Consider the following 25,524-nt stretch of genomic DNA (forward strand, 5'->3'; position numbering starts at 1 on the left):
GATGGAATGTGCTGGTATTATTGCAGTACCTTTTCGGGGTGTGATGTGTTGTGCAAAACAAATGCAAAAGGAGGAAGAATAGCCAACAGAGGACCTATCACCCAACAGGGCACTGGGTGTATGGGTCTTTCTTAGCCGTCACTTTAAGCACAATGCAGTTTCTCTTTAGACTCAAAAGGAAGCAGGTACGAAGCACTTCAACTGTGCCAGAAGGGGACCGAGCCGAGTGGTGCTGCGGGTCACTGTGTCAAACCCTGGGTCGGATCACTGTGGATACCCTGGGTCAGGTCACTGTGGATACCCTGGGTCAGGTCACTGTGGATACCCTGGGTCAGGTCACTGTGGATACCCTGGGTCAGGTCACTGTGGATACCCTGGGTCAGGTCACTGTGGATACCCTGGGTCAGGTCACTGTGGATACCCTGGGTCAGGTCACTGTGGATACCCTGGGTCAGGTCACTGTGGATACCCTGGGTCAGGTCACACACACACACAGTTTCAACTGGAAAGCCACAATAAATAACAATAAATAAATAAATACAGAGCGATCAAGAGATCAAGGTCTCTCCCTCACTCCCTCCTTCCCTCTTGGTCTCTCCTTTTCTCTCACTCTTTTTGCAATCAACAAAAAACAAGGAGTGCATGATCAGAAGACGTTCTAAAGAAGGAGACTTTGGAAAGGAATGGTCCCCCGTCAATGTCAAAAAGTAAACGCTAAAGCAACAAACACACACCTCTCATTAACAATCATCCAATGACCCTGCAAACGTAGTCTAGTTTTGGTCAGGCATTTTTCACAGTGCACTAGAGCTCCACAGAGAATCTAACCTATGGAAGCAGTCTTCAACCCTTCTATCACTCTGCAGCGGAGAACCGGGCAAATCAAGACAGGTCTTTGAACCAAACCTTGGCTCTAAAATCCCAGGATCCCTCTTAGAGCCATCCCACTGGGCACAGACATCAATTCAACATCTATTCCACGTTGGTTTCATGTAATTTAATTGAAATGACGTGGAAACAACAATGATTCAACCAGTGTGTGCCCATTGGGATCTCAATCTATAGCTCTGGTGCTCCTGTGCTTGATCGAACTGATTGATTAGGAAGAAATAAATTGAAATCTTTGGTATCATCAGTGCCTTATAAAAAGAAGGGCATGAAAATCTACTTACAACGGACAGCTAAATAATAAGCCTTAAAATAAGACCACTACGGTTAGATAATGGCTATCTTCAATAGGAAACCTGTGTGACTTGTTGCCATTGGAGACTAGCTCCACCAATAACCACTAGAGGGTAGTACATTACACCCAAAGTGGAACAGCAGATTCTACACCTACTACTATATTTACCTAATTTAGCAGGCGTAAAACAAATGCCTGAGCGGGTCGGAAGAAACCGGAAGCTACCGGTTTTCATGGCTTTGTGTCTTCTCTGCTTTTCCACTGAAAACCGGATGCTCCCGGTTTCTTACGACCCTGCTGAGAGTGCTACTATAATGACATGAAGAGTGATAGGGTTTAGTAGGCCTAGATGGATGTTGTACATACATTGTTTGAACTTCAATAACATTTGATTGTTATATTACTCTAACAGCACTCTGCTCAAAAATACATTATTTGTTGAATAATTTTTTGTTGTTATTTTTTTTACATTTGGACACCTTATTTTTCTCAGCTGTAGATTTCAGTTTGCATAGTGAGAGAAAATCACCCCATATCCCCATCAGTACATATATACGCAAAACATTCCCTCAATAAAGCCTATTTTTATGTACAGCAAATAAGAATAACCAGAGCATGAAATAAAATAGCTCAAACATGAAATACAGTAAATTAAGACAACTAGAAACAGAACTCGAGACAACTGAAATAAAAACAGAGAGCCATGAAACAACAGTAAGAAATAAGAAAACCCGTTTTCCATTATTTTTTTGGGATTGTTTAGTCTTTCTCTAAGCGCTTTGTAAGAAGGAGCAGGTCCAGTCACCTGAGTGAGATCCCCATCCTTACTGTGGGTGCCACACACACACAAACGCACACACACACTTATGCATATACAAATGCACATACGCGCACACACACACATGCACTCACTTCTCTTCTTCTCTTCTCACTCGTCTTCCTCATCTTCTTCTGCCATTTCCTCTTCTGCCTCCTCCTCTGCCTCCTCCTCCCATCTTGCATGCTGAAGTGCAGGAGAGTGGCCCCCGCCTGCCTCCTCCCCTTCCACCCCCCTCGCCCCCAGCTCCAGGCTTCTCCACAGCAGACCAGTGTAGGGCAGCCTGTGAGGCCCTAAGAGGGCTAAAGCTCGCTCCCTGTCAGCCTCCTTCTGGAACACCATTTGACCTCCAGCCCCAGCACCAACCCCAACCCCAGCCTCATCCCCCAGGCCCACCATCCCAGCACGGGGGTGGAATGCTGAAGCGTGGGGCTGCAGGGCCAGATTCTCCAGAGGGTCGAGCTGGTCTGGAGAATGCCCTCTTCCTCCTCCTCCTCCTCCTCCTCCTCCTCCTCCTCCTCCTCCTCTAGCCCTTCTGCCCTCCTCCCCGTGGTCAGCCCCAGACCCGCGCCTTGGTCGTGCCCGGGTATGGACCTCCAGGCAGCTGAGGCCCTTGCGGTGGCGCTGGAGGTGGTCCTCGCGGGCGAAGGCCTTGTGGCAGAGCGGGCACTCGAAGGGTCGCGCCCCGCTATGGAGAGACAGGTGGTTCTTCAGGTCGTAGGAATGCAGGAAGCGGGCGGGGCAGTGAGGGCAGGGGTACGGACGCTCCCCTGTGTGTTTACGCATGTGGATCTTCAACTTGTCATTCCTGGAGAGAGAGAGAGAGAGAGAGAGAGAGAGAGAGAGAGAGAGAGAGGAGACAGAGAGAAACAGGTGAGAACAGAGGGAAACAGGAAAGAGGATAAGGGTTTAGCATCACATGTAGGACATTGCTAGCCCTGTAATCTGTTATAGTTAATAGTATTAAAATACAAGCGTACGTACCTGGTGAAGCGGACCCCGCAGGTAGAGCACTCGAATGGTTTCTCCCCGGTGTGTGTTCTCATGTGTCTGGGCAGCTTCCCCGCTCCGTGGATGATCTTCTGACAGACAGGACACTGCTGGGGGGTCTGAGACTTCCTCTTCCTACCCCCTCCTCCTGGCCCCGTGGCCCCCCCTTGCTCTGCCAGGGGGGCGGAAGTAAAGCTGGGCACCCCTCCGTTCCCTACTCCCTCCATCTCCTCCTCGTCTTCTGACAGTCTGTCGTCTGAGAGAGGGAGAGGGGGGTGGGGGGCGAGGAGGCGCTCCTGAGGCCAGTGCACCTCTCCGTTGACTGCTGTACTCCCTCTACCTGCACCCCTGCCCTGCTTCCGATCCCCGTTCTGTCCCGTGGTGGAGGGGTGCTCTTCCTGCTCAGGGCTGGGGGGTCGGGTGGAGGGTTGAGAGCGGGCCCCATCTTGAACAGGTGAGGGGTGTGGAGGAGGAGTGGAGGGGTGCTGGTGTGTGTTGACATTCGGGCGATGAGGCAGTGGCTGGTGGTGTGACGACTCCACCTTGGTGACTCTCCGTCTGTCTATCTTCCTCCGGGAGCCTTTCTTCATCCCCCTCGCCACCTCTCTCTCCCTCTCCGCCTGTACCCTCTGCTCCCCCGTCTCCCACTCTACCTCCCCCGCCGTCTCCCCCAGTATGTCTCTACAGGCGTCAACCACACACTGGATCCCCAGTAACTGAGCCCCTCTCAACACGTCTCTCATGCCAGAGCTGCGGATGGTCAGGGTGGCCGTGTAGGCGAACTCCAGCAGGGCATCCAGGGCATCGGGCGTTACACAGTCCAGCTGGCATACACTGAACCCTCCTCCTCCCCCCGCCTCGGCCCCCTCCTCCGCCCCAAACAGCCCGCGGAAGTAGAGGCTGACGGCAGCCATGACGGAGCGGTGGGTGGGGTAGCGGGCGCCCCGCGAGGTCAGGGTGAGGTCACAGAGTTGCCCTGCCCTGCGCTGGGCGTTGAGGCGGAACAGGAGCTCGCTGCTGTGCTCTGGGAAGGGGATCCCGATCAGACCGTCCTCTCCTGGAGACATCGCCACCTGCAGGAGGGAACAGTTGGTTAGAATAACACAGATATTGAAGTTCAGGCTGAGTCAAACTCATTCGGTGGCCACGGATGTATTTTTTAACATGGAAAAAAATAAGAATCAGAGAAAAATGTTTAACATTTCTTCTGGTGTGGTGACATCATCACAATATTGTGTATGCTTTTGATATAGATCACATTTCATTGCTTTTGATACCAGGAAACAAATGCACAAATACCTAGAATACCTCAGTGCATGCACGCGCCCTTTGACAAGTAAAACTGTGTTAGTTAATGCAGTCACGGTGCAGAGATATTTTGGTTGGTACTGTAGCCTTTCATTACTAGCGTGACTTACACAAGGAGCTCTCCTTCACGTGAGGGACCATATTAAACAAGAGCTTAGCGCTATCCCTCCTTCAATTTGTTTTACATTTTTTTAAACATTTTTTGTCATTTAGCAGACGCTCTTATCCAGAGCAACTTACAGTTTAGTGAATACATATTTTTTTATACTGGCCCCCCGTGGGAATCGAACCCACAACCCTGGCGTTGCAAACGCCATGCTCTATTAACTGAGCTACATCCCTGCCGGCCATTCCATCCCCTACCCTGGACGACGCTGGGCCAATTGTGCGCCGCCCATGAGTCTCCCGGTCGCGGCCGGCTGCGACAGAGCCTGGATTCGAACCAGGATCTCTAGTGGCACAGTTAGCACTGCGATGCAGTGCCTTAGACCACTGCGCCACTCAATCACTGCTCCCCTCTCCCTATCACTCCTCCCCTCTTCCTCGAACATCCACCCCCTCAACCCCAGATTATGACATCAGGAAAAAGTGATTTTGGCAGAGGGGGTGGAAAGGGGGGACAACTGGGAGGATCAGAAGGGGGTGCCAGAGAGAGAGAGTGTGTGTGTGTGTGTGTGTGTGTGACAGAGAGTTTGATAGTATTAGCTCCTTGATTAAAAATAGAGAGAGAGACGAAGGAGAGGAAGAGATAGAATGAGGAAGGTGAAAGAGAGGAGTCAGACTGTACTGGGCCAAATCCAGACTTAGGACGACATCGACATACACAAGGTGTTAGAGCTTTTACGTATGTCACATCGTCAAAGGAAGATTCAAGTTATATGGGTATAGTTCAAGTCAGGATTCTGCCCACTGAATCTAACCTTAACAGTGTGTGTGTGGTATTTCCTGAAACAAACTTTTACATAGAGAAGGGTTAATGTTGGGTAAAACAAGACGTGTCTAGAAGTGTTTGTGTGAGGATAACAGAAGCTTGTTCTTCTCCTCCCTTCTTTTCACCACCTCATCACCCACTCTCCTGTCCTTCCTTTCACACATGCCCTCCAGGGGAGGTGTATAATGGAGGAAGAGAGAGTGAGACAGAGAGTGTGAAACAGAGAGAGTGAAACAGAGAGAGTGAAACAGAGAGAGTGAGACAGAGAGTGTGAGACAGAGAGTGTGAGACAGAGAGTGTGAGACAGAGAGTGTGAAACAGAGAGTGTGAGACAGAGAGTGTGAGACAGAGAGTGTGAGACAGAGAGAGTGAGACAGAGAGAGCATTTAGGCCTACAACAGAGAGAGTGAAACAGAGAGAGCATTTAGGCCTACAACAGAGAGAGTGAAACAGAGAGAGCATTTAGGCCTACAACAGAGAGAGTGAGACAGAGAGAGCATTTAGGCCTACAACAGAGAGAGTGAGACAGAGAGAGCATTTAGGCCTACAACAGAGAGAGTGAGACAGAGAGAGCATTTAGGCCTACAACAGAGAGAGTGAGACAGCGAGAGCATTTAGGCCTACAACAGAGAGAGTGAGACAGCGATAGCATTTAGGCCTACAACAGAGAGAGTGAAACAGAGAGAGCATTTAGGCCTACAACAGAGAGAGTGAGACAGAGAGAGCATTTAGGCCTACAACAGAGAGAGTGAAACAGAGAGAGCATTTAGGCCTACAACAGAGAGAGTGAGACAGCGAGAGCATTTAGGCCTACAACAGAGAGAGTGAAACAGAGAGAGCATTTAGGCCTACAACAGAGAGAGTGAGACAGAGAGAGTATTTAGGCCTACAACAGAGAGAGTGAAACAGAGAGAGCATTTAGGCCTACAACAGAGAGAGTGAGACAGAGAGAGCATTTAGGCCTACAACAGAGAGAGTGAAACAGAGAGAGCATTTAGGCCTACAACAGAGAGAGTGAGACAGAGAGAGCATTTAGGCCTACAACAGAGAGAGTGAAACAGAGAGAGCATTTAGGCCTACAACAGAGAGAGTGAGACAGCGAGAGCATTTAGGCCTACAACAGAGAGAGTGAAACAGAGAGAGCATTTAGGCCTACAACAGAGAGAGTGAGACAGAGAGAGTATTTAGGCCTACAACAGAGAGAGTGAAACAGAGAGAGCATTTAGGCCTACAACAGAGAGAGTGAGACAGAGAGAGCATTTAGGCCTACAACAGAGAGAGTGAAACAGAGAGAGCATTTAGGCCTACAACAGAGAGAGTGAGACAGCGAGAGCATTTAGGGCCTACAACAGAGAGAGTGAAACAGAGAGAGCATTTAGGCCTACAACAGAGAGAGTGAAACAGAGAGAGCATTTAGGCCTACAACAAGAGAGAGTGAAACAGAGAGAGCATTTAGGCCTACAACAGAGAGAGTGAGACAGAGAGAGCATTTAGGCCTACAACGAGAGAGAGTGAAACAGAGAGAGCATTTAGGCCTACAACAGAGAGAGTGAGACAGAGAGAGCATTTAGGCCTACAACAGAGAGAGTGAAACAGAGAGAGCATTTAGGCCTACAACAGAGAGAGTGAGACAGAGAGAGCATTTAGGCCTACAACAGAGAGAGTGAGACAGAGAGAGCATTTAGGCCTACAACAGAGAGTGTGAGACAGAGAGAGTGAGACAGAGAGAGCATTTAGGCCTACAACAGAAGGTTGTGTCTTACTCCATTTGACTAATCTCAGGCCACTGACTCCCAAGGTCCATAGACTACTTTCTAGGTAGGTTACCAGGTCTATAGAAGTCTATACTGTCTATGTATCCATATGATGAGGTTTATTTATAACACCAAGGGCTCTCCTCTCCTGTTCCCCTGGCTCTCACCTAACCCCCTCTCCTTTTCCACAGTACCACTCACACCTGAGCAGACCACATTTTCCACAAACAACAGACTGACTCCCCCCTCCTCCCCCACCTTTGTCTCGCTCCCATAGCATCCACCAACAGCCCCCTAACCATCCTATAATACTGTCCACATAGCACCCCGAGGGGCTCTCCTCGACGACGGTACATTCTGTTTCACCTGACTAACCTGCTCCAAGACACACCCCATTAAATACACACGTTGCGTGTCACTCTCTTGGCTCCCCGAGTCCCCATTGTTCAGTTCAGTTTGTGGTTTGTTGATCTTCATGCAATGTCAAAAACACACACACCCCACCCATACAGTCCACACACACTAACGTTCACATCGTTGCTCTTCAACAGAAACCCCAATCCCACCAGTCCCAATAGAACCTTACCTCCCAACCTCAACCCATCCAGCTGAGTCTAAACCCAAAATCCAAACGGGACCCCTACCTTTCCTGCCTTCATGACTGATAGTGGGACCGTCGACTGGAGGCGATGCTGTGTCTGTGTCATGGCATAAGTATTTTTGTACTTCAGTCTTCCTCGCTCTTACTTGCTCCTTCCTTCCTTTCTTCCTTTCTTTCTTTCTCTTTCTTTCTTTCTTTCTTTCTTTCTTTCTTTCTTTCTTTCTTTCTTTCTTTCTTTCTTTCTTCCTTCCTTTATTATAGCCTTCTATTCTCCCTCTCTCTCCTTAAACCTTTAACTCTCGAAGTTCAGAGAAGTTGGGGTTACGCGTTCATCCTTGGGGATGTCTACCTCTTTCTCGCTCGCTCACTCGCTTCCTGTTTTATGAAAAGAAGGTGTTCGGTGGCGGAGAGAGAGATTGAGAGATACCCCCTCCCCCTTCTCGCCCACACGCCCCTCTCTCCAAAATACAGCGGGTCGATTTTCCGAAACGAGCGATCGTAAGTTTCCGAAATACACAACTTCCTGGCCTGCCCCTTCCCGACCACAGATCTGACCTCTGACCTCGGCTGATGGACAGGTAGGAAGGATGTTTGTCCATCCGTCTCTAGACAGGTGGTGGGAACTTGGGTACAATAGTCTAAAGTAGCTTCTTCTCCTCGAAGAAGACGAAGGAAGCCATGCTAGACTATTGAGATGCAGCCCGTGGTTTCATCCTTCAGCCATCAGCCACCTACGCACAGAATTAAGGATCTCTATGCACCTACATTACTGATGAGGGACCTTGAACGAAGCACAAAAATACCCTACAACATTGTAAAATATGTGCAAATTTAACCTACTCAACCAACATCAAAATTGTAAGAACCAAAATCATATTGGTGCTGTGAGTCATAATAGAACCCGCCACAGACATCCAGGTAGGTATTAGATGAAACGTTCAAACAAACCAACCAGCCATATTACAGACGGTCTTACTATAGGACAAGTGATGATGATGATGATGAAGTCACATTACAACAACCCATAGGGCAACTCTGACTGACTCTGTGAAGTCTTCTCCAAATGAAAGCTTGTTCACTAAAACAACTCTTGACATGTAACATTCTCGGTTTGATGCATTAAGCTATCGACACTGGCATGGGTTTGTACCACCGCCGCTCTCAGAGCGGGTAGGAAGTGATTTCAGGGAGATTTGTTTGAGGTGTCTCCTACGCTCGTAAGCACATCTAAAACAACGCATTGGAAAAAGCAGTAGACGAGGACGGAGACGATGCTGCCAGAAAGCTCAAAATCCCCACCGAAAACACTGTGTGTGTGTGTGTGTGTGTGTGTGTGAACCTGTCATGAGGCACAAAACAAAAAGCCAATAGAAAAGACAACTGTCCCAGCTGAGATTAGGTTTTGTTTAAGAGAAAACTCAACGTTAACAGAATCCACCTCAGAAATCTCAGAGGAGATAAAAAGAGAGATTAAGTTGGTGAAAAGAGCAAAAGAGGGGGTGAGAGAAAAATACAAATATGAGGAGCATACTAGTGTTTAGTTTCCGGCGTAAAATAAAAAAAGCTGTTAGGGGTGGTTTACGATTCCTCAGAAGGGGGATGTAAGTGTTGTTCGGAAGGGGGACGCAAGTGTTGTTCGGAAAAAGGGAAGAGATTCCTGTTAATGGAACAACCGTGAGTCACTTAATAACGGCACACCCTGAAATACACACACACACACACTATTGCACACAGTTAAAAAGTAGCAATGATCTTTGTTTGACGGTAAGACATGACAACCCCCCCCACCCCCACCCCCGCCGCCCCGTCTTTTCTCTCTCTCTGTCTGTCTTCACTTTCTCCCCTCGTCCCCTGTCTTTTCTCTCTCTCTCTTAGTCACCCTGTTTCTAGTTTCTAGTTCTTCAGCAGCCCCTATGCTAACAGTCAGGGACAGACATCTTCGTGCTGAAGCTGCTGATCACTCCTTAACTAACACTATAGCACTATAGATTACACAGCCACCCAAACATACACTGACACATGTTTAATAAAACACATACAAATTAGTACAAATTATTTGAAACACAGCTCCTTTTCCCACAAGAATGGAAGGTAAAATGAAGAAGAAAACAAGTGGAAACTATATGTGGAAAAACATGTCAGACGGTTATGTTCACGAAAACAGATAACGGCACACCACTTTACAAAACACAGCTTACTGGAAATGTGAAAAACACATTACGAAGCAGTGAAGACAAATGAATGTGACAAATGAATAAAATAGTAACTAAAACCCCATATTAAGAATTATTGTTGAAATATGCTGTACAACTGGTATAAACTGTAGACTACATTACACTGAATGACTAACTCATCATACTTCAAGTTTATTAAAACCGGTTGAAAACTGTTTATGCAGTAAAGAAGTTATTTTTATTTTCCAAAAATAAAACACTTTGTCATCCCTTTTTCTTTAATGATCGGTGGCCAACTTATCTCTCTGTTTCAGATCGGATTCTCAACTCCCACTCCTCTGTCGACAGTTGACTACTTTTCCTCCCCTCCGACAATACGGCTTCCTCTTCCCTCGCTTTCGTTATGTACATCACTCACGCTCTAAAAACGCTTAGAATGGTTCATTACCCCATTTTAACTCAAAATGTATTCGATTAATTTAGATCTTTCTGGACAGGAAAAAACAACACTTTAAATGGGGTCCTGATAGAATGAATAAGTAAAAAACAATTGGACCATCAAAATAATGGCTAAACGTATTGCCATTTTGACTGCAACTTCAACTGAGTTCGCCAAGTGAGAGATCAATAGTAGTAGACACTGCTCTACCACAAACAAGACAATAGACTGTTATTACACTGGTGCTTATTTTCCCTTACAGCCTGTAACTTCTCCCAATCCACATCAATTATATCAGCTCTGCTCGGCTCTGAACGGCCCAGGGTGAAAATATGACTTTACTCTATTCACAGAAATGTGTTTAAATGAATTCTGATGTCAGACGCTTTCCAATGTGTGTGTGTGTGTGTGTTCATTCATAATATGTTTAAATGCGTTTCACTCGCAGTGTTTTTAGCAAACTTCTAATGCTCTAATGTGTTTCACATCCACGTGCCACAGGCCCTAACAATCCACAGCTTACCAGAAATACTGTACAAATATAAACATAAAATGCAATGTAAGTTTACAAAATATAGCTATTCTTCATTTAGTTGAATTTTGAAAATAACATATTTTTTTCCATTGAAGGCTTAAATAAATTACTATAAAGAAAACAAGGAAACAAGGTTTTTGGAAATAATAACACAATGTACGAATATAAACTCAATTTACTAGGATATTTGTAAACAACAAAACAACATTTGTAAACCTGAAAATTGTATTTAAAATTGTGTGTGATAAAATATTAATTGTTTTGTTCTGATACAATAAAACTATTTATGAATGTATTCATATGTTATAAAGAGTATTATGCAAAGCTAAAGAGGGGTGGGTGGCAGTAAAATGTATTATTCCATTTTGGCTAAATAAACACACACAGACACTTTCACACAATGCAGACTTATGGAGATGTGTCATTAGACACAACATGACACATATTAATGGGAGGATAACAAACTAGGTCATTTCAGTCCATCAGAACTACACACAAACCAAACTAAACGAGAACTCAATTAAAGTCCAAATATGTATCATTTACATGAGACAACCAGAACAGCACAGTAGGAACCAAACAACTGCTGTTCCCAAATAAAACACAACACAGCAAGGCCTGAGTGGATGAAAATGGGAGTCATGAATCTCTGTTCATACCGTTTCTCCTCCTCCACGTGCTCCTCTGGCTCTCAGTGCTTTCTCGATCTCCTTCTCCTTCTCCCTCTCTCACACACTCGTTTTAGCCTCTCTCCCCCTCTTAAACATAGGGGGCTGGGAGAGAGTTGTTGGTTTAGGTGCATCTTCTCAGAGGAGGGGTGAAAGAGAGGTAAAAGGGGATGATGAGTTCCTGCCCACATATAACCTTATTCAGCCCAACACAAGGAGTTGGCAACACTCTATGAACCACCTGTATGTAATGAATTATGAATACATTTACAGGCATTCATAAAGCAGTTATAAAGCATTCACAAGACGTCATGAAGGCTTATTGCAAGTATGAATTGTTATTAAATGTGAGACACATCCCCGTTCTCCACCTCTTCCTCCATCATCATCTTCATCATTTACAGTATATCTTTACCATGCACCGTTTCTGAAGTACAATAAAACCCAGACCCTCTCCACTGATAGTTCCCCCTGAACCGGCTATTTGCATCTTTCAAAGAGATATGAAAACAGACACAGCCAGAGAGAATTTGAATCGTCATTTGAATTCGTTAAATGCTGGATAACGAGAATAAATACAATATTATGGTAATTACCGGTACATCCATTTCCTCCAAGACGTGGCTAAAGCAATTCTATAAAGATTAAAAATATCTGATTATATAGGGAATAATAATTGCACTCAACCTCAACCACGCAATAAACACTAGCGAGGATGGAGGAAATTCTTAATAGTGGCAAAGTGCATTTGAGTAAGAAAAACACACAAATCATATCCTCAAAAAAGGTTCCTTTTGTCCCTGCATCCAGCCCCTCTGCCTAGCTATACTGGGGCAATGTGTGTGTTGAGGTCTTGGTTCCAAGAACACATTACATTATTCATTTGGCTGGCAGAGTGGTACAGAACGGAGGTCCTTAACCCAGCCTTCCCATGCCACACCACACCGAGGACATTTTGCATGTTATCCTTCTTTACTGATGGGAATCAAGGGTTGTATTCAGGAGGGACGAACGGTACAGAACCTTCACATATAAACGTATTGTATAGAGCAGACACGTCTCTCTGTCAAAAACAGGAGCGAGAAGAGGAGAGGGAGAAAAAAAAGAGAGAAATCTGAGGTTGGAAAGAGGAAAGGGGGTCTGAGATTTGAGGGGAGATCAAGGAGAAGAGAAGAAGACGGGGGAGGTTTGTTTGACTTAAGACAGACGTGTTCCTAGAGAACATACAAGGAAAGCAGAGAGTGGGAGAGAAGAGGTGGTAAAAGACTGTCAGCGAACGAGTGAGTGAAGGGTGGGTGTAAAGAAAGATGGAGAGATAGGTATAGAATGAGGTAGGGTGGAGTAAATCTAACAGGAAAGTATTTACCAACAATCTGCGTCAAAGAGAAGGAATAAGAGAAGAGTTATGTTCAGATAGAAGGGGAGAGGAGGGGGAGAGGAGGGGGGAGGAGGGGGGACAGAAAGGCAGAGATGAGAGGGAGAGGAACAGTGACGTGAACAGAGGTTAGAGAAAGAGAGAGAACGTTAGAAAAGAGAAAGAAAGAGTGAGGGAACGAGAGTGTGACAGGAAGTAGCTGCAGTGAGTCCTTGCAGGTGTGTGTCTGCAGATGTCTGAGGGGAGATGTGGTAGCAATCGCTATCATTAGCAATCAGTGAAAGGGAGTTTCAGAAAGATGGGGAACACACACACAGTGCATATGTGCGTGTATGGGAGGGCTTTACTAGTTCTAGCACATGCTGACAAAGTGGTTTCACACCTTCTATCTGTATCTGGTCAGCAGTTTCAACCAACCCCCAAGACTACATGTGTGAACACGGAGTGTGTGAATGAGTGGTCCATTTATGTGCAGAACTTGTGTGAGTTTGTGTGTTTTCATGAACGGATGAAAAAAGCTTGTGTGTCTTTCAACGTGATAGTGTGTGTCTGTGACTTGTGTATTTGATGCACTGTGTGTGTATGTGTGTCTGCTTGCTGGGTGAAGTTGCCACATCATTAGGGAGGATCTCGACAGCTGCTCCTAGGTCTTACACACTACCTCCCTTTTCAGAGAATGATGTCGCAAAACACACACTAGGACGGACACACACACACACACAGAGACAGACACACGCACGTAGACACATACCCCTACAAACACACACACACACCGATGTCGCAAAACTAACTGATCCTGATCGGCTTCCTCTTCCTCTGCTGTGAGGACTGACGACCACGAGGTGAGATGGAGAGATAAATGGATGACAAAACAGACAGACAAGTAAAGGAGGAACGACCATGTCAGCTCTGAGAAAGAGACAGAATACAACTGATACCGTATATGGCTACATGGAGAAAGAGAGATATTGATAGTGGTAGGGGACAAGGAGAAAGAGAGATATTGATAGTGGTAGGGGACAAGGAGAAAGAGAGATATTGATAGTGGTAGGGGACAAGGAGAAAGAGAGATATTGATAGTGGTAGGGGACAAGGAGAAAGAGAGATATTGATAGTGGTAGGGGACAAGGAGAAAGAGAGATATTGATAGTGGTAGGGGACAAGGAAAAAGAGATATATTGATAGTGGTAGGGGACAAGGAAAAAGAGAGATATTGATAGTGGTAGGGGACAAGGAGAAAGAGAGATATTGATAGTGGTAGGGGACAAGGAGAAAGAGAGATATTGATAGTGGTAGGGGACAAGGAGAAAGAGAGATATTGATAGTGGTAGGGGACAAGGAGAAAGAGAGATATTGATAGTGGTAGGGGACAAGGAGAAAGAGAGATATTGATAGTGGTAGGGGACAAGGAAAAAGAGATATAGTGGTAGGGGACAAGGAAAAAGAGAGATATTGATAGTGGTAGGGGACAAGGAGAAAGAGAGATATTGATAGTGGTAGGGGACAAGGAGAAAGAGAGATATTGATAGTGGTAGGGGACAAGGAGAAAGAGAGATATTGATAGTGGTAGGGGACAAGGAGAAAGAGAGATATTGATAGTGGTAGGGGACAAGGAGAAAGAGAGATATTGATAGTGGTAGGGGACAAGGAGAAAGAGAGATATTGATCGTGGTTGGGGACAAGGAGAAAGAGAGATATTGATCGTGGTAGGGGACAAGGAGAAAGAGAGATATTGATCGTGGTAGGGGACAAGGAGAAAGTGAGATATTGATCGTGGTAGGGGACAAGGAGAAAGTGAGATATTGATCGTGGTAGGGGACAAGGAGAAAGAGAGATATTGATCGTGGTAGGGGACAAAGAGAAAGAGAGATATTGATAGTGGTAGGGGACAAGGAGAAAGAGAGATATTGATAGTGGTAGGGGACAAGGAGAAAGAGAGATATTGATAGTGGTAGGGGACAAGGAGAAAGAGAGATATTGATAGTGGTAGGGGACAAGGAGCTGGGAACTAGAGTATAAAAGAAGAATGACAGTTAGTCTGATATCCTCTCCAGACCATGTCAACATGTGACGAACAGTGTGTATTAAGTTTAAAAGTCACAATCAAAGGTGGTACATTTACATTTACATTTTAGTCATTTAGCAGACGCTCTTATCCAGAGCGACTTACAGTTAGTGAATACAAATATATATATTTTTTATACTGGCCCCCGTGGGAATCGAACCCACAACCCTGGCATTGCAAACGCCATGCTCTATCAACTGAGCTACATCCCTGCCGGCCATTCCCTCCCCTACCCTGGACGACGCTGGGCCAATTGTGCGCCGCCCATGAGTCTCCAGGTCGCGGCCGGCTGCGACAGAGCCTGGATTCGAACCAGGATCTCTAGTGGCACAGTTAGCACTGCGATACAGTGCCTTAGACCACTGCGCCACTCAGTGGTCTAAGGTCAAAAGGTCAAAAGGCTGGACACTTCACTGACATCATCAGGACGATACTGTAGTAGTGTTCTCTGGGGTTTGTCAACAGGGGGGAGAGCGGTTGCTTTTACTGTAATTCGTGGCTGAAAGGGTTGACACAGAATATGCGGTTACTTCAGCTGTCCTCAGAGAAACACAACAAAGAAAGGTTCCTCTCTGCCCCCTTAGTAACTAAAATGTCTGCCTGACTGTCACTGGTCTGGCTTCCGAGTGGCGAGACTGCTACAGAACTGAGAATGATCACACCCATCCATCTATCGCCCAATTACAGCAGTACAGCGCTTTGACAAAAGATTCAAACGTTGACGGCGGGGAATTCTACTGATGCGTAGCGAGTTAGAGCTCATCGAATACCGCACTCTCAATGTCTCGATGACTGACTACCCATGGTACTGTACTTACAACAGCTACAACATCAAGCTGTCATTTCTCGTCAAAATTGATCTAAAGGTTAGGGGTCATTTTCACAACAAGATACAGGAGATGATTCTCTGTGGTGTGTGTGTCATTGTCTCTCTTTCCCTGAACCGCTGGCTCACTGTACCTGTTGATGAGCACCACCCCCTCAGTCTCTACACCAACATTTACACCATTACAAGAAAAGCTAATCATGTTCTCTCTCACTCCTTTTTAAAACTCTTTTCATCTTTAAGAGGTGTCTGTCTTTACAGGAAGTAAAGTATTGCCACTTCCTGCTCTTCCATCCCCCCCCGGTAGTAGGCGGGTGGTGTGAGTTGCTAGGCTGACAGGCCAGTGGTCGAGAGAGAGAGAGGGCTGTGAAACACGACAGAAACTGGAGACTGAAAAAGGGGAAACGCCATTTGTACTACTTCCTCTAGTGACACAGATCGACTGGAGGCAAACTAGGCTGTGATGTACATCAACATACAGTAGAGCACCTTAGTCAGTGGCACAGCACCTAGACATTATGGTTAAGGCCTACATGAAGGGTATTGGTTCAAATGTTTTTAGTGCCCATATATGGTAATAACCAAACGGAACGTGTCCCTGATTCTGACCATTGTGTGAATGGAATAATGGATAATATGCAAAAAACTCTAAGATGACGCTAAGAGAGTAGTCGAAAAGTTGAACCGTTCTAAGAGTGGGAAAATGAGGGAATATGGAAAGGGAGTATGGATGGATGGATGAATGAGCTGAGGAGATAAAGGAGGAATGAATGGGTGGTGTAGGGTAACAGGGAGAGGTATGAAGGGATGATGGGGGGGATGAGAGGAAGATACATTTGATATGAAGGAGTAAAGGTATAGAAGGAAGGGAGGGAGGAAGCTCTTAAAATCTGCTGATGCCACTTTGTCCTCCCCCTCTCTCCCCCTCTCTCCCCCGCCTTGTCCTCCCACTCAGCCTACTGTATGTATCTGAAACTGAAACCCCCATTGTGAACAGGGGGAATTTTTTATACGGGCCACATGCCCTAATTCATATACTTACTGGAATTGGGTGACTGCCTGTGTGTGTGTGTGTGTGTGTGTGTGTGTGTGTGTGTGTGTCTTATCTTAAAAGTTCATCTTTCCTTGAAAGACCACTCACTGTTGTTACACCCCCCCACCCCACTGGTCACACTTCTGCACGGCCCCAACCACATGATCTGTCGCTCGAAAACACACACACTAACTCTAAGTACAGCGTCTGCTAAATGACTTTATGTAAATGTATGCCATTGCTGACCCTTGGATTTGCGTGTTCAAATGAACCGTATTCCAAACACTGAGTCCAAAACCCTGGCTGAGTATCAATGAAAGAAGACAGAGTGAGACTCAGTCAGTTACCAGCATACACAATATACTGTACAGTACACATCAACTCTGGGGGGTTCCTTCCTGACACATACTGGACTGTACCAAAATCAGTATCTTATGGGGGTGCCCTCATTCAACACACTTTAACACGTATGGAGGTCCACTGATTTATTTTATGGGAGTGGCCTGCAGCACCCCAGGACAGCCATGTGATATAATCTGTAGTTTCTATACCTACAGTAGGACAGGACAGGAGCTGTCAACGACTGGCACACTAACACTTTCCTTAGTTCAATGCACTTATTGTGCAACACTCTGGATCAGAGTGGGGGCGGAGTTCATCTGAAAAGGACTCAACATTCCACACCTCTTACCTCCAGTCCATAAACTCAGAGGAGGACAGGTCCCTGCTCTCTTCTTCCCTCTGTATATTCCTCTTCTTCCTCTGTTTCTGTTCTTCTCCAGCAGAGCCAACCGGTTTCCAGGGATACAAAGCTGAGGGGATGAGATGTGTGGATAGTTAGATGATTTGGATTTGAACAAACTTTATTGATCCCTGAGGACTGACAGATAGACACCAAGATACACATACAGTGCCTTCAGAAAGTATTCAACCCCCTTGACTTTTTCCACATTTTGTTGTGTTACAGCCTGAATTTAAAATGGATTCAATTGAGATGTTTTGTCACTGGTCTACACACAATATCCTAGAATGTCAAAGTGAAATTTAGATTTGAGACATTTTCACAAATTAATAAAAAATGAAAAGCTGCAATGTCCTCAGATCCTCAAAATTCTACAGCTGCACCATCGAGAGCATCCTGACTGGTTGCATCACCGCCTGGTATGGCAATAAGTATTCAACTCCTTTGTTATGGCGAAATAGGTTCAGGAGTACAAATTTGCTTAACAAATCACATAATAAATTGCATGGACTCACTGCGTGTGCAATAATAGTGGTTAACATGATTTATGAATGACCACCCCATATCTGTACCCTACACATACAGATAATTGTAAGGTCCCTCAGTCAAGTTGTGAACCTTATTTATATAAGTATTCAGACCCTTTGCTATGAGACTCGAAACTGTTTCCATTGTCCATCCTTGAGATGTTTCTACAACTGGATTGGAGTCCACCTGTGGTAAATTCAATTAATTGGACATGATTTGGAAAGGCACACACCTGTCTATATAAGGTCCCACAGTTGACAGTGCATGTCAGAGAAAAAACCAAGCCATGAAGTCGAAGGAATTGTCCGTAGAGCTCAGAGACAGGATTCTGTCGAGGCACAGATCTGGGGAAGGGTACCAAAAAATGTCCGCAGCATTGAAGGTCCCCAAGAACACAGTGGCCTCCATCATTCTTAAATGGAAGAACTTTGGAACCACCAAGACTCTTCCTGGAGCTGGCCGCCCAGCCAAACTGAGCAATCGGGAGAAGGGCCTTGGTCGGGGAGGTGACCAAGAACCAGATAGTCACTCTGACATTGCTCCAAGAACCAGATGGTCACTCTGACAGAGCTCCAGAGTTCCTCTGTGGAGATGGGAGAACCTTCCAGAAGGACAACCATCTCTGTAGCACTCCACCAATCAGGCCTTTGTGGTAGAGTGGCCAGACGGAAGCCACTCCTCAGTAAAAGGCACATGACAGCACGCCTGAAGTTTGCCAAAAGGCATGTAAAGGACTCTCAGACCATGAGAAACAAGATTCTCTGGTCTGATGAAACCAAGATTGAAGTCTTTGGCCTGAATGCCAAGCATCACATCTGGAGGAAAAACCTGGCACCATCCCTACGGTGAAGCATGGTGGTGGCAGCATCATGCTGTGGGGATGTTTTTCAGCGGCAGGGACTAGGAGACTAGTCAGGATCGAGGGAAAGATGAAAGGAGCAAAGTACAGAGAGATCCTTAATGAAAACCTGGTCCAGAGCGCTCAGGACCTCAGACTGGGGCGAAGGTTCACCTTCCAACAGGACAACAATCCTAAGCACACAGCCAAGACAACACAGAAGTGGCTTTGGGACAAGTCCCTGAATGTCCTTGAGTGGCCCAGCCAGAGCCTGGACTTGAACCCGATCGAACATCTCTGGAGAGACCTGAAAAAGCTGTGCAGCGACGCTCCCCATCCAACCTGACAGAGCTTGAGAGGATCTGCAGAGAAGAATGGGAGAAACTCCCCAAATACAGGTGTGCCAAGCTTGTAGCGTGATACCCAAGAAGACTTGAGGCTGTAATTGCTGCCAAAGGTGCTTCAACAAAGTACTGAGTAAAGGGTCTGAATACTTGTGTAAATGTGATATTTCCATTTCAAAAAAACTGTTTTTGCTTTGACATTATGGGGTATTGTGTGTAGATTGATGAGGGAAAAAAAACTATTTAATCAATTTTAGAATAAGGCTGTAAAGTAACAAAATGTGGAAAAAGTGAAGGGGTCTTAATACTTTCCGAATGCACTGTATTCAACCACAAAGACCAGGCTTTGGATGGTGTATCAACACACCCAGTCACTACAAAGATACAGGCGTCCTTCCTAACTCAGTTGCCGGAGAGGAAGGAAACTGCCCAGGATTTCACCATGAGGCCAATAGTAATTTTAAAATAGTTACAGAGTTTAATGGCTGTGATAGGAGAAAGCTGAGGATCGATCAACAACATTGTAGTTACTCCACAATACTAACCTAATTGACAAAGTGAAAAGTAGGAAGCCTGTACAGAATAAAAATATTCCAAAACATGCATCCTGTTTGCAACAAGGCACTAAAGTAATACTGCAAAAAAAATGTGACAAAGCAATTAACTTGTTGTCCTGAATAAAAAGTGTTATGTTTGGGGCAAATCCAACAAAACACATTACTGAGTACCACTCTCCATATTTTCAAGCATAGTGGAGGCGACATCATGTTATGTGTATGCTTGTAATCGGCAAGGACTAGGGAGTTTTTTAGGATAAAAAGAAACAGAAGAGCTAAGCACAGGCAAAATCCTACAGGGATAACCTGGTTCAGTCTGCTTTCCAACAGACACTGGAAGACGAATTCACCTTTCAGCAGGACAATAACCTAAAACACAAGGCCAAATCTACACTGGAGTTGCTTACCAAGACCACATTGAATGTTCCTGAGTGGTCTAGTTACAGTTTTGACTTAAATTGAGTTGGGAATCTATGGCAAGACTTGAACATTTTAAAAAGAATGATGGGCAAATATTGTACAATCCAGGTGTGCAAAGCTCTTAGAGACTTAGCCAAAAAGACTTACAGCTGTAGTTGCTACCAAAGGTGTTTCTAACATGTATTGACTCAGGGGGTTATTTTACCCATTTACCAATAGGTTCCCTTCTTTGCGAGGCATTGGAAAACCTCCATGTTATGTGTGGGGTATAGAGATGAGGTAGTCATTCAAAAATCATGTTAAACACTATTATTGCACACAGAGTGAGTCCATGCAACTTATGTGACTTGTTGAGCAAATTTGGACTTATTTTGGCTTGCAATAACAAAGGGGTTGAATACTTATTGACTGAAGACATTTCAGCGTTTCATTTTTAATTAATTTGTAAACATTTTGAAAAACATACTTCCACTTTGACATTATAGGGTATTGTGTGTAGATCAGTGACAAAACATCTCAATTTAATCCATTTTAAATTCAGGCTGTAACACAACAAAATGTGGAAAAAGTCAAGGGGTGGGGATTCTTTCTAATGTTTCACTTTTCATTAATTTTTGAAACATTTTAGAATTTTTCTTCCACTTTGACATTAGAGTATTTTGTTTAGATCACTGACAAAAAATGACAAATCAATTTTAATCTCACTTTTTAACGCAACAACATTTTGAAAAAGGTGGTTGAATACTTTCTCTAGGCACAGTATACAGCATTTGATATCTGCTACGTGAGAGACAGAGAGACACAGGGAAGGGAAAGGGACAAATATTGAGGGGATAAGGTGAAGGGAGAGTGAAGGAGGGAAAGGAGAGACAGAAACAGGAAATCAAAAGGTAAATGAGAAACGGTAAATAAAAAGCGTGAATAAAAATAAAGAAGATGAACGACCTAAACACACACACAGACGGGGGAGGGGGCGGAGACAGACCACTTCCCACTTCACCATGCCCCAGAGCAGAAGTGGCCTACACTAACAATGAACAGGGCTGGGAAACAGGCACAGCACACACCTGTGTAGGACCACAGACATACTCAGACACACACAAACACACACTCCACTATCCCATACTCAGTGGAAAGAGCAGAGACTATACCCATTACCTGTCATAATTGAAAAGGCGCATGTAAATGTAATTTGGTGTTTGTGAGTGTGTACATGTGAACATGTGTGTGTGTGTGGTAGGGAGAGTGAAAGAGAGAGAGAGAGAGAGAGAGAGACAGAGAGAGAGAGAGGAGTGTGAGGGCATGAGAATAGTCCAATCTAGTAAATGAAAGGAGTAATTAAGTTACCATGACACCAGAAGGAGAGATGGAAGGAGAGATGAGAAGAGAGGGAGGGGTAGATCAGTTACCACTAAAGCCAAAGACAGTTTACACAGACTTTCCAGGCCTCCCAACTGTCAGTTTGTTGGTGATAAGACTGCTTCAGTTCAGACAAGGTGCAGTTAGGGGTGACAGTGCAGAACAACGTTTCTGCTTCTCGCTGGGCTTTCTCTTCCATCACTCTCACACATAATAGTGTCATTATTCACTGAGTTGTGGTTGGTGACAAATCTAATCTGCATCGCAGACGTCAACAATACCTATTTGTCAAGCATACACACAGAAACCCACTGTACAAATATTAGCCTACATACTCTTACAGGCCAAATATATTCCTTATTCCTTCCAAGTGCACTGAAGTTTAGGTCTAGAACCAACACTGTTTGGAGAATTATTGTGTGAAAAATAAATGTTTAAACCACCAAATGAATATTGTAGACCAGAAACCCTTCAGTGTATTGGACTAATAACATGGTGTCCATAAAGTTGTAAATGAAACAACAAACTCAGAGAGACGACCAAACCCAACCCAGTTTGGCTGGTTCAGCCGGTCTGTCTGTACCACAAGAGGGGCGAGTCAGCAACGCACACACGCCCACCCACAACTAATGCAAAGTCACAGCCCCCCACCATCCATAGTTATACATTTAAAAGCCCTCATCCATCCAACATTAATACACATTTCAATAACTTTACATAAGCAACAGAGCTATATAATTTAAGACGAAGGATATATCAAAGTGTGGTGACAACAGCATTGCCTACTGAAAGGGTATTGGAATAATATAATTCGAGGCCAAAGTTGCCCTGTGGTGGAACACATGGCTTGTTGCCTACAGAGGCCGGTGATGTGCGTGAGAACAGGTTAGGTTTTGGATGTCAGCCGGTGTTCGCTGCTATAATTAGAAGCCAAGCCTCCAGAAGTGTACCCGTCGACCCTGCTTGTTCACCTGGCCACATCCACACAGGTAGCAACACAAAGCAACTAACCTGAGATCAAATACATATTCGCTGCTAATGTAATTTAAATAGTATGCGTGCTTATGTGTCAAAATAAGCCTCTAGGAAAAGAGAGCGCGAAAATTATAGGGAGAAATTGTCGACACGTCACACGGGAGTTACCGAATACCCATGACGTAGTCCTCCCGTGACCCCGGTTAGGACCGATAGGGAGGGAGGAAAGGGGAGTTCAGGGGCGGTTGTTATAGAAAATGGGAAAGACTAGCGTAAAATCCTAACTTTAAGAATTCCATAATTTCCCCAAGAAACAGAGAGCGAGTGGGTTTACCTGTGCGCCGGTGTCACCTGTGTTGTCTCGTCGCGTCCCACCTGACCGGCTTCTGTACTTCCTGGATTCGCTCCCACCCGCCTGGCTCCCCCCCGTCCCCCCCGTCGCTCCCCGGGGGTCACCGCTCTCTCCGCACTGTCCAAAATCTCAAACTAGTCCCTCTGACGAACCACGTATCACCCGGGAGTTCACTGTAATATCCGTCTCTTCTTGTCTCTCTGCCGGCGTTTATATCCCCCTGCCTCGGCTCTCTCTTCGCAGACCGCCGGCTTGCTGGGCTGCTCTCCCCCCTCTCTGACTCCACTGGCCCATTCCTACTCCAGGCAGCTCCTCCTTGAACAAGGAAGCGGCTTGCCCTACTTACACCCCGCTGCGGATTGGCTCTGGCGGGGCTGGAGAGGGACCGCTGGGGTGGGCAGGGCACAGGGGGGTCGGCCACGGTGCGATAGGCCAACAGCAGTGTCTGTCGCAGCGAGGTGGGAGGGAAGGAAGGCAGTGGTGGGCATGTTGGTCTAGAGACTCCCGGGGCAGGTTGGAGGTCTGTGAGGGATCACAGCGGGGCTGAGAGGTGGGCACAGAGAGGGAGAGGAACGTTGGAGGGCATATGCGTGTGCCAGCTGCAGCGGACATTTCCACTGGAAATATATCGCCTTATTTAAACGCGCTATTTATGATACTCATGCTGTGTAACTGCCTCTACCTGGCTGTTACTGTACATCTCTCTCTCCCCCTCTCTCTCTCTCTCTCTCTCTCTTCTCCGTCTCTCTCTCCCTCTCTCTCTCTCTCTCTCTCTCTCTATGCGCGCCTAAAGTGACTCAGCATTTCATTTGCAAATGAAGCCATGGCGACCAAGACAAAAGGTGACCATAGAGACAGAGAAACCAGCATGTGCAGGTGCACATACAGTAGATATGTAGGCTACTACTCAGCCTCAGTCACAAGTCACACCCCTTGCAAGATATTTACTGACAGCTATGACAAAGCAGCAGTCTCATGGTGGCTTGCTGAGTCTTAAAATAACTCCAGTCTACTTATAATAACTCAGAGACTTCTCCCCAAATTCTGAGAAGACTAGAGGCAGTACAGGCTACAGTAGCTGGGGTACACCCACTCTATTGAAACAGCTAAGAATAATATCTCACTGTGCGTGTTAGTGTGTATGTGTCTATGTTAGTGTGTGTGTTATCTTGTGATATACTGAAGGCAATTCAAAATCGAATTTTTGGTAAAGAGGACCTTTTCTACTGTAAGTGATTCACTGTTTCCAGTACAGAGGGAGACTGAAGTGTGTACGACAACACAGGGCTGATGCAAGAATCTCGAGACATACTAGAGAGAGAATGAGGTTAGCGTCACACACGCACGGCTCACACAACCCTCCCCTCATAGCGAACTACACACACATCAGCTTCCTGTTTGAAGTGGTAACTACACAGCAGAAGGAATCACCTTATCCTTTCTAAGTTTTGCATCGTGTGCTCTTTGCTCCCGCATACACTATAGACCCCCTCTCTCAAACACCCCCCCTGTATGTGTGTGTGTGTGAGAGAGATGGCAGGTTTTGAAGTGATGGGAAGTCTAAATATAACATCTTGTGGTTTACCCACCCAGCCCACCCAGCCCACCTTCCCCTTGCCGCCCCCTAACCTTAAATCTGTGCTCTATCTGCGGTCTGGCTACCTGTCTTGCTGCTGTTGTGTGTGGTGTGTGTGACGTGTGTGTTACTGCAATTCACACTACCCACTGGGCAAAAACTGGTTGAAACAACGTTATTTCCACGTCATTTCAACTAAACAAAATCTATGTGATGACATTGAATCAATGTGGAAAACTAATTGGATCAGCGAAACGTCATCAACTAAAGGCATTTTATATTTTTTTCACCCAATTTTTAACCTAGATCCAATGACATGGTTCATTTTTGGGGGGATTTCACACTGAATTCGTGTTAGTTGACAACTCAACCAAATGTAAATCAAAACTAGACATTGAACTGACATCTGTGCACAGTGGGTAACCTTGTTGTTCACCTAAAAAAGTTAAAGGGCAAAGATAAAATATTGTTTTATTGTCCCCCAAAATCTCGCTGAATTCAACTTCATTTAGCAAATAATCTAATTATGGATTTCCTTGCAGAAGTTCAAATGCATTGACAGTAGTGGAACTAATGCACACCCTCACACAGTTGGCCCAGCAGTCGAGAGGAGTGTGTGACCCACCTGGGTGTGCTGAATCCAAGTCTACCCTTATAGACTTAATAACCTGTTACATGATGGGGGATCAGAGTTTCCACTGTCACCTCGCTCTCTGCAGGGAGACACACACACACCACACACTGCAAATACACACACAATCCTTAAAACACTGACATATATACTGACAAAATAATTGAAATCCATTTCTCTTTTTGTCCATGTCCTGCAAGCCCTAGGTGATCCTCTAAGACATTCCGGTGTGATTCCAGTGCTGTGGCCCCAGAATAGGTCTTCCCCGCAGGTCCTCTAGTTCAGAGCCAGAGTGACAGGCAGCAATTACAGTCCTATTTATTCTCTACTAATCCTGTGGTCTGCCACTGCTGTTAACCTCTTAAATGCTTCTACAGACTCCACATCTCTCCACATATTCCACATCTCTCTACATTTTCCACATCTCGCCACATATCTCTCCACATATTTCTCCAGTCTCCACATATCTCTCCACATATTCCACATATATCTCCAAAGCTCTC

The 25,524-nt window shown here is 45.4% G+C and overlaps 2 protein-coding genes across 2 annotated transcripts in view; both read right to left on the bottom strand.

The window, feature by feature from the left end:
• Positions 1–239: 239 nt before the first annotated feature.
• LOC123481511 (zinc finger and BTB domain-containing protein 7B-like) lies at positions 240–22,878 on the bottom strand. The gene is made up of 7 exons (XM_045205839.1): positions 22,797–22,878; positions 17,391–17,511; positions 2,985–4,063; positions 2,532–2,808; positions 2,116–2,432; positions 1,989–2,010; positions 240–470 (listed from the first exon to the last, which is right to left on the bottom strand). The coding sequence occupies exons 3-7, from the start codon at positions 4,055–4,057 to the stop codon at positions 240–242; spliced, it is 1,920 nt and encodes a 639-aa protein (XP_045061774.1). The 5' UTR covers positions 4,058–4,063; positions 17,391–17,511; positions 22,797–22,878.
• A 278-nt stretch (positions 22,879–23,156) lies between these two features.
• Positions 23,157–25,524, bottom strand: part of LOC121543875 (potassium/sodium hyperpolarization-activated cyclic nucleotide-gated channel 3-like) — a 31,085-nt gene continuing 28,717 nt past the window's right edge. Inside the window, exon 12 of the mRNA XM_045205840.1 lies at positions 23,157–23,357. Coding sequence (XP_045061775.1) covers positions 23,157–23,357 — 201 coding nt within the window. The remainder of the gene's footprint in view (positions 23,358–25,524) is intronic.

Source organism: Coregonus clupeaformis, chromosome 20, assembly GCF_020615455.1.
Source record: "Coregonus clupeaformis isolate EN_2021a chromosome 20, ASM2061545v1, whole genome shotgun sequence".
In the NCBI taxonomy this organism is placed as follows: Eukaryota; Metazoa; Chordata; class Actinopteri; order Salmoniformes; family Salmonidae; genus Coregonus; species Coregonus clupeaformis.